The sequence below is a fragment of the Physella acuta genome, unplaced genomic scaffold, assembly GCF_028476545.2.
Source record: "Physella acuta isolate Inbredline_101_S28 unplaced genomic scaffold, ASM2847654v3 ptg001298l, whole genome shotgun sequence".
Lineage (NCBI taxonomy): Eukaryota > Metazoa > Mollusca > Gastropoda > Physidae > Physella > Physella acuta.
Genome location: NW_026732813.1, coordinates 208,518 through 223,100, shown reverse-complemented (window position 1 = coordinate 223,100; position 14,583 = coordinate 208,518). Strand labels below are relative to the sequence as shown.

Below are 14,583 nucleotides of genomic sequence, written 5' to 3'. Positions count from 1 at the left end.
ACAAATGCTCTTTACTTATTATTATTTAAGAATTGTGACTTTTTGTAATAATTCTCCCAATGCTACATACTACATGTCTCATTTCAATAGCTATCTCACAATCCTACGTTACATGTATCATTTCAATTCCGAAGACATTCACAGCTGAATTCATCTTGCTCCGGAAATTTTCCGCGCTGTTAATTTGTCTTTATCTTCTAAATATAACCCCGGTGACATTCTCCCTGCTGTCACGCTGCGGTGATTCCATGCAGGTACCTGCAGCTACACTACCTTCTGATTGCTTTGTTTACACACACCAGCCATTGAAGTGACACCCAAGTACACCCATTTCCCCAACGCCCGGGATCTCAGCTAGAATATACGACCCGGGGCTGCAGCCATTTTCTCTTCCCGTGCTTTCATTATGTTGAAAGTTGCCGCGACAGCCCGCAGCAATCTTCTCTTGTGTTACGTTAACAGCTATATTTTGCTTCCGACTTACCGACGTGCCGTCCTGATCAATTGCAATCGATCTCAGATTTCCGTGATTACTCCAACGGAAAATGGCACATTTTTTTAACTTAGAAAAGTAAAAATTCATACATGAACAATAGCTAACTCACTGTTTTAAAACATGTAAGCACATGCGTACAATATGTAGGCACATACGTACAATATATAGGCACATACGTACAATATATAGGCACATACGTACAATATGTAGGCACACACGTACAATATATAGGCACACACGTACAATATGTAGGCAAACACGTACAACCAACGTTACATTTGTTTTTATTTACCTGATTCTATGGTTACTTCACAACCCCAAAAAAGAATTAGTAATGAATGCTTGTTATTTGCAGAAGGTAGATATTTAAAAACTTGTTTGTCCTATGTATATGATGCTAGTGTCTGTGTTTTCTCAATGCAAATAATTATGTTACTGTGACAGCTTTGCATGTCTATACACGGCTTGTTCGCTGCTACCATTGAAGAAATATAACTAGTAACAGCATCAGTAAACAAAATATGTGAGAATTGAAAGAAATGTGAGCCTTTGGGTCAGTCATATTGTGCAAATAACAGCTTAGTTGTCATCATCTTTAGTAGTCCCTTTAGTTTAGCTGGTCACTGGCAGAAGGATAGTTTGAAACCTCGGGAAAATGATATTGACAGTGATTGATTTATTGAGAATATAAACCGGTTAGTGATTGAGAAAATTAATTAAATAACTTATTACTTATCTTTAATGAGTATAAAACGTTACGCATGATGAAATGAAAACTGCTTGAAACGTGTTTCAGCTTGCATTATCTTTACCTGTTCAGTTTCAACCCAGTGGCTAGACTTCCGTGTTCTATGTACGCAAGTGATTCCTATCTCTCCTGCAAAGGTTCTTCACCTAAAAACGTGTCCCTAGAGCAATGAGCTTACACCTAACGACTCGCTTGATAATGATCCATGTGACAAAGACAACTCTGTAGCCGGGCTATCCCAGAATCCAACACGATTACACAATGTTCTCCAGTCGGCCAACAACTCCCGAGGTGCTTTGATGATTATATTTTCCTTTTATAGATTCAACACAAATCGCCGGCGGTAATGATATTGTTAGCGATTAATAGCTGAGTTTAGACGATTGGGTGGATCAAAACCGGAACCGCGCCCCCCTACTTGAACAGCGCTAATGATCGTGTGAAGGGCCTAGCTTGTATCCCCCTCAAATAGAAACAATGATGCTAGTTTCATCGTGAGGTTTTATGTCTTCCAGCGCCTGAAAACTGTTGCCGGGTATTACCGTCACGTTGTGGGCCAGGGCAAACATTCAGAATGCACCGAGGGCTTTGGTTTCAGCATCTCATCGAGTCTGTGTCACGCTGACATGGCCTAGCTTGACCTCACACTAGCTTGACTAGACACGTTTCCTAGCACGCTGACTAGTAACATGAATGTTCAAAGTTTGCTGTTGTTGAAATATTATTACACCGTGTTAGTATCCTTGGGTATGCTGTTTAGTGCCGATAAGGGAGGTGTTGATTAAAATGTGATGTGGAGATTCTGTTCGATTGTAGGTTGTTTTAAAACAAAACTAATGAAAACAAAAAGCAGCGTGAAATAACATTGTGATTTTACATATTTAGGTATATTATACATACACTGTTGATTGTACTATCTGGCGATTTGGTAGAAGCCTCCGATACAAATAAAAAGAAAATGGTTGAAGCTTCGTGCAACATTTTTGTTGAACTCATTAAATAATGCTAAGCACCTTAATGTTTTCATTTGCCGACTGCGTTTTTATTTTGCAAGTTATTCACTGGGGATTTAATTTGCTAATAGGAATAATATAAAAATAGCATCTTTTTATAATCAAATTATTGCTTTTCCGGATTAAGGTTTAGCATTTTCACTACAACATAATGTTTCCGCCTTTGCCCTAACATAAACAGGTTGAAAAAAGAATATTTGAAAAACCTTTAAATAGACCCTTCGATGAACGTCTTTTGTCCATGGAAATCATTATTGTGGCCATTAATGTTCACATCTATTTAAAAAAAAAAGTCCTTAAGCATTTGCAAATCTCGATTCGATCAATACATCTCTGATGATTTCTTTCTCATTTTTGTTTGTATGGCGAAATTCCATTTTCAAATGTTAAAAGGCATTTTTCAATTTCCAGCTAGTCTTTACAGTCAAGTTAGCATTTTGAATTGATTTATAACTCATGTATCGGATAGTAATGAAATTATATTCACTCTTCCTTACTTCAAAAAGGTTGAATAACTACCAGACCTAAAAGTTAATTTTTAGATTTCTAAGTTCAATGTTTAACTAGTTAATTTTACGATATTGGTATTGCAGTTGTGTCTTTAGTTTATTATATCTGCCATTTATCTTACTTTTCAAACTAGGCAACCTGTATCCACCAATTAAAGCTAGCCATTCTCGATTACCCACTCACTAGCCAGGTTATTAAAAGAAAACAAAATAATTATCGAGCCCAAGTTTTTAAACTCTGAGCACATTGCATGCGCGAGTAAATGGGTTCTATCCAGTAAAACAGAACAGTAAACTCATTTAGATGTCACGCTATCTAAAGATATTGTACAGCTAATTTTTTGTGCAAATTTCAGATACTTTTCCATCACGGAACGTATTATTAGAATACAAAGAAAAGTTTGACTCAGTATGTGCTAATGTCTGTGTCTTTTTAATGCAGTTTTTGTTTTGCCAATACAGACTACATAATAAAATTGTGTAACAAAGTATTTGTTTTGACATGGAACCAACCGCCAATGTAATATCTTATTACTTTTCTCTAAGCGCTGTTTATGTCTTGCTTCTACGAATATGTTTCACCTGGTTATAAGCCACCTCCGTATATGTGTCATGAATATGAAAACATACTTTGGCAATATTTAATTAGGCAAATAATTATACAAAAATGTTTAGACTTGAAGGTAGTTTGAAAAACATTAAATGTTGACAAATCGATATTTCTGACGTAAATAAGTATTTTACGGTAGTTTAACCTGCCCGTAACTTAGTTAGGCCTACATTTACAGAACGAAAAAAACAGCGAGTCAGCAACATTATAAGCGGTTATGGAGAAAAGAACGTCCATTAAAAAAACACAAGCTCTTACAAGTGAAAAATAAGGACCTTGTGAGTTTCGTAATGGATGAGTAAAAAAAAAATGAGAAACATAAGGGAACAGCAAGAGGAAACATTCTTAATCTCTTGGTTAATGAAGACCGACAGATTTTTGCTGCAAACCTCGGTGAACTCTTGTTTGCTGGGAAATGAGCAGAAACATCTGGACATTTTTTTTTTCTAAACTGTCATTTTCTCTTCTAACCTGAAAGTGACATTGTGAAATGAAATAAAATAACAAATATTGTATTTTTATTGATGTTTATTTTTTTGGTGTACATGCTCAATCCGAAACCCACTCGGATGTGACAGAAAAGAATAAGATGTTGAAGAGATTTTTTTGTTACAAGCAAGAGATAACAAGTTATTTGACAAAAACTGTGTTGTTTCGGCAAAATGGCTGTAATTGTAGTGTACGCTAACACATCAACACACGCTGCAAGCGGTGATTGAAATATTTCGGTCGAAATGACAAACTCAGGTAAACTATAGAACTACTGTCCTCTGGCTTAATGTAAAATGGTTTGGCCTTTAAATGACTTTAAAATTGTTTTAAAGTGAGGATGTGGATTGTGAAAAATATTTAACATTTCAATTAATGAATTAGTTTCTTATCGCCCCCCACAAACACACACCAAAACAAACAAAAAACAACTTCCCATCAACAAGCCACCCATCCCCAACACCACCAAACTCCCCCCCTCCCCAACACCACCAAACGTCCCCATCAACACCAACACGATGCCTACCCTCAACACCCCAAACAAACGTCCTCAACCCAACACAACCAAGCCAACACCCCCCCCCCCCATCCAACACCAATAAGTAGCCTTCCCCCAACACCCCCAAACAAACTTCCACAACCCAACACCACCAAGCAAAAGCTATTGTCGCCTGCACAGGATATGAAAGCGGTCGTTTCTCAAGTTGTCCGGTATTTGGAGACACACCAAAAAGACTTTATCGATCGGGTCTGTGTTGGAATTCAGCAAATCTTCCAGTCTCTTCTTCCAATAGAACCCTCCTAAGGGGTGAGAGAAGGTTGCGGTGGAGGGAGGGGGTAGGGTGCGGTGTGAGACGGACAGGGAAGTGGTCAATGTATTTCTGTTGAACTATTTAGGAGAAGTAGACAACAGGGACGGGCGCTTCTGTTGTAGATTGAAAATTGCCAGACCCATTTATGTGAAAATTGAATTTTTTTTTAACAGGAACTTCTCATTTTTAAAACAAGTCCAAAGAATTTTAGTAGCCTTACTTAATACTTTATTAGAAATCAATAGTTTCAGAGTAATATACGCTTCTTCCGTTATGTTTGTAGTTTTTACAATCATTAAAAGCTTCTAAAATATCCTTAACCTTTGAAAATAATGAGTCGAATAAAAGCATTCAAATAGAAAAGCAGAATGGTGTAAAATATTTACTTTTTTATTAGTAAATTTCTCCTTTCAGACTTACTTAGACCTGGCATACAAACAATAGTGTGGTCAGCATTATGCCTAGTCGCCTTTACATCCTCTCACATGAGTCAGGTACCCATCAGAGCTGGGTAAACTCAGGGGCGTCCTCTAGCCAAGATCCGAACTCAAGACTTACGAGCTAGCAGTGAAGCCACTTTTTAAACTAGTATTTACCGTCTTATTCATCGCTTCTACCTAAAGCTGTTTATCTTGGTAACCTCACCCAACCTGTATTACTTTTAGCTGTCACCTTGGCCTTGTTTATCGACACACCTCTAAAGAGCCAAATCTCGTTCAACACTCGCGAGAAATCGGAAGCACGAGGCTGGCCTTAAACTGTCTGAGATTACAGGGCTGGTTGCGTCATCTCGATAGTCGCTCGCATACTTGGACGAGATTTTTTTTTTACTTGTCACCTGATATTACTACTGCGTTAAACGTTCATTTTCGAAATGAGAAATCTTTTGTTCTTTTCCTGAACAATCAGAACATTTCATTCGGTTCTTGTTGTTTGGTGTTGTTCTTTTTAAATTTATTCTATAGTTATTAGAGATGTAAAAAGGAGTTTAATCAACACGACCGATATTTTCCTTCTACTTTAAAAATAACACAATAACTTTACAAACCGGTGCGCACACAATTTAATATGTTGCTGAAACGACACCAAAGAAGCGTCCATTTTTTTAGAATGGTTATTATCTAACCATGTTAAGTTTTGGCTAAGTTAGTGTTTTTTCCCTGTCTGCAAGAACTTTTAAATCATTATTTTAGTTTGTTTCCTAAAATATTTAAAATCTTTTAATTGATTTTAAGTAAATCTAATGAGGTTATGTAATACATTTAAAATAAAAAAGTTTCACCAAGATGTTATATATAGTTTACTTTCCTTTCGTGTATAACGAGACACATTTTATCGTAATTATCCCAAGTGTGGTAGGGTTAAAGTTTAACACTGGTTAGGTTTCAACAAAGGCTAGACCTTAACCTTTGTTATATTTTAACGTAGCTTAGAACTGAAGCTTGACTTATCTATTGGGCACGGTGACGACGTTCTGACTAAGAAAATCCCACCATTCTGGAGGACTATTCCCTCGGGAGCCGAGCAAACTAGTTCCATCACGTGGCTGCGCTACACTACTAGAAGAATAGCATGACCAGAGGAATTGTCTGCCGGGGGTCGTTTCTTCTGCGTGAAATTGGAAAATTGTAGCCCTTTATTCCTCCCAGTAAAGTACTGACGTCACTGGGAGTAATCATCGCTGGTTTCATTTTGCACTTGGGATTACTTTGATTTAATTTGCACTAAAAAAATTAACTTTTTTTTTACAGTGAGGAAGTATTTGAAATTGGAAATACGATGGCTGTGTTAGCTTGGAAGACAGTAGCTAATAAAACACTCTATTTAAAACCAATACCTGTCCTTGATTGTTACCTAAACATTTTGTTTTTTAATATATATATATATACATACATATATATATATATATATATATATATATATATATATATATATATATATATATATATATATATATATATATATATTAGAGATACTATTTATATTGTAATCAAAATACATAATTCATGTTGTTTTAGACTGAGAAACTCTAGTGTTAAATCATAAGACTATTCAGCAAACGTACAATTAACAGCATTCAGTTGATTCAGCCTGCCTGTAATAGAAGTGTTCATGTAGTACACAAGAACCTGGCTTGACGTCTATTGCCCTAAACGTGCGTGTTAGAAACAATCTCCACTGTAAACATTTTTTTTATTGTTGCGGAAACTTCTTAATTAATTATTTCATTTTAATCTCAATGTTTTATTTATCCAACATTTTGAGTTGATTAAATCGACCCATTTTGTTAAAATCAGCATTTAAGTTTAAAGCTGACCGCTGTATTTCTGGTTATCTTTCTTTATCCAATTCTCAACTATTTTGTTACTAAAATTTCGCTGTTGAGCAGTCTGATTTAAACAGTAAGAGTATGGTACGTTGTCCACAGCATGTAAAAAGATAATATATTCATTGCAGCAGAGACCCCCGGCTAATGTCACGGCATTAACTTAAACACACTTTCCCCTCACCCAGTTCCAGCAGCCATTACTCTACTGACTACTGGGTCAAGGCCGGCCCCCTTTGTCTGCCACTGGTCTCCATTAGGGGAGTCGTGATTTTATAACGGGCGTATCCGCCAGCACGTGATAATAAGCTCTTCTCACGTGGCACTCTCAGGAGCGGAGTGACAGCGCGCTGTCCAAAACACAGCGACCTTTCACCTTTCAAATGTCACTTTGTCATACTCACTGGAAGCTTTAGGTCGTTCGGATGTTGACGTTCTGGCGTGTGTCCAAACCGTCTAGTCAACCACCCAGACTATGTTTCAGTTGGAATTTTTAAGAAAATCTTATGGGTACCGTTGTTTACAAAAACTTGTAATACTGAAATTGATCCATTTTTACGTTAAATATTATATTCTGCTTACATGTGTAGCTCTATATCTTTTTATCCGTCTATCAATTCGCATTTATAACTAATGTGTTCGGCTAACCCCACAAAAAAGCGTTACCAATAGTTCTAATAGCAATAGTGCTTAGAGTAGTCAAGTCAATGTACCTGATGCAACCAATATAGTCATGATGACACTTGGCTGTAAGCATGTAGAAAGGTTAACCTAACGACGGTGACTAAGATCACAATTTGGAGGTCATTAGGTCATAAATATACGCACTGTAACTTAACGCATTCAATAATCTAATTTACGTTATGGTTTTCAATTTTTATTTTTTTAAGTTTGTAAACTACATTGTTGTTTAATATGTGTACAATTATCATCATAATGGACACTGGTCAATACAATATTAAACATTTGGCGTTGAGCTAACTTATATATTATGCTGAGTATTTTTTTTCTCAGCCTTTAAAACTATCATACTTTATTTGCCTTTACATCAGATTATTGAAAGCCTTTAGGGATTTCGAGAAGAAAACGATGAAACGGATTGCCCTGTAACTAAGCGTGGACGGAAGTCAGTAATGGGGTCATTAAGGTTTCGTGTAAAAGCAGTTTGTTGCTAAAAATAGACTGCTTTAGCTGAGAGGTCAGACGTGGAAATGGTACTTAGTACCAGTAGAAGGGTGGGGAGGGGAGGTACAAGTGTACTATAGTAAAGAGATGGTAGAAACTCTACAAGTATACCATAGTAAAGATATGGTAGAGAAAGTGCTTTAACCCCTCTACAAGTATACCCTAGTAAAGAGATGGTAGAGAAAGTGCTTAAATCCATATACAAGTATACCATAGTAAAGAGATGGTAGACGTGCTTAAACCCCTCTACAAGTATACAATAGTAAAGAGATGGTAGAGAAAGTGCTTAAATCCATCTACAAGTATACCATAGTAGAGATATTATGCAGAAGTGCTTAAGCCCCTCTACAAGAATACAATAGTAAAGAGATGGTAGAAGTGCTTAAACCCCTCTACAAGTATACCATAGTAGAGAGATGTTAGAAGTCTTTAAACCCCTCTACCAGTATACCATAGTAAAGAGCTGGTAGAGAAAGTGCTCAACCCCTCTCACTCCATCACGTGCAATAAGGAGTCTCTGATTAAACATGGCATTCCCTTAGAAACTCGAAAATGACCGGAAATGGTCTGGTCTAGGTTGACCCACAATTTATGGCGCCTTTTTGTGTGCCGTTTCTTGGACAAGAGAGGTTTATTTTTGTGTCAAGTCTAACGTGTACTGTTCAAATGTGTTGCTGGGTAACCTTGGATGTCACACCGCGTTGTCTGTTTCTAGATTTAAGAATGCCATTCATGACCCCAACAATAACTTAGACAGACATTAATTACTACTGAAATTGTCATGGGATCGGGTTTTATAGCAGTTGTGCCCAGAATAAAAAACAACAACCCCCACCCCTTTTTTTCTCCATCCCCTACCCTTGACCTTGTCTGACTCAGCAGCCTCTGACTCGTGTGCACCGAACAAACAATGGAACAGGGAAGTGAAGATAAAACCCGTCAATTTGCTGATCAATAGAAAAACATACACTCGCCACTTTGTCGGAATAAAACATGGTTTGTTTTTGTCTTTCGTGTGTTTTAGTACTCTTTTGTGTTGGCTATAGTTGTTATAACCTTTTGGCCTATTACACTTAGTGAGATAGGGGTGAGGTTGTATGTTACTGTTGCTTCATATTAGACGATACTTAAAAGCAAACGTTTATTTAAACCGCAACATTTGGTTCGGCATTTGTATATCTAGCCTGTTATTTACCACATGATTCAGACTACCGTAGGTTTGAGAGATCGAATCTGAGGCTACTGACTATCAGAGGTATTGCGAGGTGATCAGAATGCATGGCTGCATGGAGTAAGATAATAGGATAAAAAAAGTCATGTTTTTTTGGGGGGTTCTCTTCCTCTGTGTTGCTATAGGTACATGTCATCATTGTACAATCTGTTGAAAGGATGTATTCTAGTGTTCTATGTTTTAAATCATTTTTTTGTGAACAATAGCTTGTACAAAATTTCAATATATAAAATTTTTATACTTGTATCACCCACCCACCCCCCCCCCCCCCCCCCCCATCCTTCATCATTTTTTAAAGATACAATTTAGTTCTGGACGTTAATGATTGATTTAACACGCTTAAAACACTGATCATTTTATTGTTATATTTTTAACTGAATAGGTGATGGGTCTGGGGCCAAAGTACCCAATAAACAAAGATAGTACATTAAAACCTAGCGTCGCTCGTTTGTATTGTTACTCTAGTTGTAAAGCTACACGATGCTAATGTACTATCACAGTCATGTAGTCAGAGTTTTTTTTTTCTTTATTTTAAAGAAATTAATATTGTTACGGTACTTAGCACCGGTTTAGACACTCCATGGTCCCATCAAGACACGAGACAGTCGAGACAGTTTTATTTAGAAACCTACCGAGACCTCGATAAAATCTTGTTACGGCACTTAGCACCGGTTTAGACACTCCGTGGTCTCATCAATCAAGACACACCTACACGAGACAGTTGAGACAGTTTTATTTAGAAACCTGCCGAGACCTCGATAAAATCTTGTTTCGACACTTAGCACCGGTTTAGACACTCCGTGGTCTCATCAAGACACGAGACAGTCGAGACAGTTTTATTTAGAAACCATCTAGCGAGACCTCGATAAAATCTTGTTTCGACACTTAGCACCGGTTTAGACACTCCGTGGTCTCATCAAGACACGAGACAGTCGAGACAGTTTTATTTAGAAACCATCTAGCGAGACCTCGATAAAATCTTGTTTCGACACTTAGCACCGGTTTAGACACTCCATGGTCTCATCAAGACACGAGACAGTCGAGACAGTTTTATTTAGAAACCATCTAGCGAGACCTCGAGAAAATCTTGTTTCGACACTTAGCACCGGTTTAGACACTCCATGGTCCCATCAAGACACGAGACAGTCTAGACAGTTTTATTTAGAAACCATCTAGCGAGACCTCGATAAAATCTTGTTACGGCACTTAGCACCGGTTTAGACACTCCATGGTCCCATCAAGACACGAGACAGTCTAGACAGTTTTATTTAGAAACCATCTAGCGAGACCTCGATAAAATCTTGTTACGGCACTTAGCACCGGTTTAGACACTCCATGGTCCCATCAAGACACGAGACAGTCTAGACAGTTTTATTTAGAAACCATCTAGCGAGACCTCGATAAAATCTTGTTACGGCACTTAGCGCCGGTTTAGACACTCCATGGTCCCATCAAGACACGAGACAGTCTAGACAGTTTTATTTAGAAACCATCTAGCGAGACCTCGATAAAATCTTGTTACGGCACTTAGCACCGGTTTAGACACTCCATGGTCTCAGCAAGACACGAGACAGTCGAGACAGTTTTATTTAGAAACCATCTAGCGAGACCTCGAGAAAATCTTGTTTCGACACTTAGAACCGGTTAGACACTCCATGGTCTCATCAAGACACACCTAGACGAGACAGTCTAGACAGTTTTATTTAGAAACCATCTAGCGAGACCTCGAGAAAATCTTGTTTCGACACTTAGCACCGGTTTAGACACTCCATGGTCCCATCAAGACACGAGACAGTCTAGACAGTTTTATTTAGAAACCATCTAGCGAGACCTCGATAAAATCTTGTTACGGCACTTAGCACCGGTTTAGACACTCCATGGTCCCATCAAGACTCGAGACAGTCTAGACAGTTTTATTTAGAAACCATCTAGCGAGACCTCGATAAAATCTTGTTACGGCACTTAGCACCGGTTTAGACACTCCATGGTCCCATCAAGACACGAGACAGTCTAGACAGTTTTATTTAGAAACCATCTAGCGAGACCTCGATAAAATCTTGTTTCGACACTTAGCACCGGTTTAGACACTCCATGGTCCCATCAAGACACGAGACAGTCTAGACAGTTTTATTTAGGAACCATCTAGCGAGACCTCGATAAAATCTTGTTACGGCACTTGGCACCGGTTTAGACACTCCGTGGTCTCATCAAGACACGAGACAGTCGAGACAGCCGAAAAAGACTATTATCTTTCAAATAGCGCGGCATTATCCCGGCTGTTTCCCTGGGACACCAGTTGGCAGTACCACATCCCTCATTCTATAGAGAGCTTGTTTTACAGCGGGAGGGGGGTGGGCTGGTATTTTAATACTTGCTGAGAAAATTGAGGAAACGAAGAGATGAGGTGATGGAACTGTCGATATTTCTGTTTCCGCATTAGACCGTTTTGATAGCTCTGGCCACGGTGGGCCGGGTTCACTCGACTATTTTCACGTTCGTGTTATAAACCGCTTCAACGTTGTTTTTGTTTTATCTCAAACTACTATTTTATTAAATCGTTCGGTATGTAGCGAATATTAATTAAAACCCATTCCATTCTCTTTCTAGTCTTTTCACTGAACAATTTGAATATAATCGATGTTGTTTTGTTTTTGTTTCTTAATTAAAAAAAACAAAAACTGCTAAGTTTCTGTTGCGATAAAACGGGATCCGTTTTTGTATTTGTGAATGTGATACACCACACAAAAAATCACATCAATATAACGAATATATTAACTATGCCGTCTGTGTTTCTGTTTATTCCCGCAAGAGTAATCAGGGAAGTGAAATCGTCGCTGCAATTCGCAGTATTAGATTACATAAAGCTAACTGTTCCAATGATTCATTACTGTTGCGGAGAAAGAGGGAATTTGTTTTTTCCTATGCATGTCTCCCAGGGACAATATTTCCTGAAAAGTCGGGGTGTCTCGTTTCGCGATTTTAAAAACTTACTTTTTCCTTTATTCACATCATGCATTTGAACCGTATGAGCTCAATTCCATATTGTATTGAACGGTGACAGGACAAATCGTATATACTAATAACATTTTGCTGTGAGATATTTTGTTTGAGATCATTTGTCCATGATATCATTGTACTGATATATTTTGTCCTGGTATCTTTTGTCCGTGAGATCATTTGTCCTGATATCATTTGCCCTGAGATCATTTGTCATGGAACCTATTGAACTTATGTTCTTCTATAATGTATACAAGACTGATTCGTTATTGAAACTACCACTTTTATACGCAAGTACTAAAAAGAGTTTGTTTTTAATCGTTTAGTTTATTAATTGGGGATTTTAAAAATTGTCCTTAAAGTTTTGGTCAAATAACCTTAGTTCGCTTGACTCTAAAACTCACTTTCTAAGATCGTATTTTAGGCTCATTAATGAGCTCGTATAAATTGTGATTTAAAAAAAAACAGCTGAGCTTTCATTTTGCTAGACTTGTACACTCGCAGCATACGATTTGCTGCGTTCGGTTGGATGAGCTACTTTTATCCCACTGATGTAAGGTTACTCCCAAAGCTTGTTTTACCCAGAAGAGCCATTAGCTTAGGACAAGGTGACCTGCAAGTTAGACGACATTCTATTTATATTGCTACTGTATAGATCTACTTCAGACATTTGCCGCCAAATGACTCATGCCAACCGCCACTATAACCGAAAACAATTACTTCAGGAGTCATTAAAAATATTTTAAAAGACTCAACATATTTTTAGTTTTGATAGTCTAGTGTTGATAAGGTATTTTTATCATTTAACCTAGATCTACAAACAATTACATTCCTTTTGTTTCTTTGTTATGTACTTTTGTCCACTTCTAATTGGAGGTTAAACGCTGAGCTTGCAGTTTTAGCAAGCCAAAATCGGTGATTCGACGACATTAACACGGGAATCGTCAGTGGAAGATCAGGTCCCTTGTTTCATCACGTTAACGTGTTTCTCAAGCAAACTATCTCAAGCAAACTATGACAATTGTCAGTGGAAGATCAGCTCTCTTGTTTCATCACGTTATCGCGTTTCTCAGGCAAACTATGACAATTTTCAGTGGAAGATCAGGTCTCTTGTTTCATCACGTTATCGCGTTTCTCAAGTAAACTATGACAATTGTCAGTGAAAGATCAGCTCTCTTGTTTCATCACGTTATCGTGTTTCTCAAGCAAACTATGACAATTGTCAGTGGAAGATCAGCTCTCTTGTTTCATCACGTTATCGTGTTTCTCAAGAAAACTATGACAATTGTCAGTGGAAGATCAGCTCTCTTGTTTCATCACGTTAACGTGTTTCTCAAGCAAACTATGACAATTGTCAGTGAAAGATCGGGTCTCTAGTTTCATCACGTTAACGTGTTTCTCAAGCAAACTATGACAATTGTCAGTGGAAGATCGGGTCTCTAGTTTCATCACGTGACCGTGTTTCTCATTAGTGTCAACGCTCAAACACAGGCGTGTTCAGATATCGATTTCTCCTCTCAGATCATTTCTCTTTTACCGTTTTTAAAGGTTCCGTCCTTGTGCTATTTACACTTCTAAGTAGTTGCCTTTGTAACAAAAGGTTAAACACTGCTTCAATGTAATTCTTCTTTTGAAATTGAGTAACACAACCGTCACTCAATTTTACTTGTATATCATGAGCGCTAGTTATACTGCTTACTGGGCAGAATATATTGACTATGTATGACTGTTTAGCGACTTGCTGTAGCAGCCTTTAACAAGTGCTAGTTTTCTTATTTGTATATATCTCTTGCATATGTATGTATGTATTAGATAATGGAAATCTCGCTAGTTATACAGAACAGTAAAAATTAAGCGCATGAAGTTATTTTGGAGTGAGGTTTATTTTTAGAAAATATTTTGGTTTCTTGCATGTAGTAGAATAATATTGTTGAATATCTTCAGAAATATCCATATCCCAGTCGTACCGTCCTAACATGAAATGTATAGTTGAATTTGGTTTTACTTGAATCCCCAGCGAAACGATGCGACTGGACACGGGTCTGATTATCGAAGTATGGAACAAGGGTATGTTGTGGGACAAGCTGTTGGGGCTTCACTGGCTACCTCTCACCAAGGTCCAGCACTCCAACAAGGTAAAACTATTTCTCTCACCACCCCCCCCCCC

General features: G+C 37.8%; 1 protein-coding gene across 1 annotated transcript in view; it reads left to right on the top strand.

Moving 5' to 3' along the window:
* LOC131958194 (protein unc-13 homolog B) overlaps positions 1-14,583 on the top strand; it is a 169,614-nt gene that overhangs the window by 71,115 nt on the left and 83,916 nt on the right. The window contains exon 5 of the mRNA XM_059323073.1: positions 14,434-14,551. Within this exon, the coding sequence (XP_059179056.1) occupies positions 14,434-14,551 (118 nt within the window). The remainder of the gene's footprint in view (positions 1-14,433; positions 14,552-14,583) is intronic.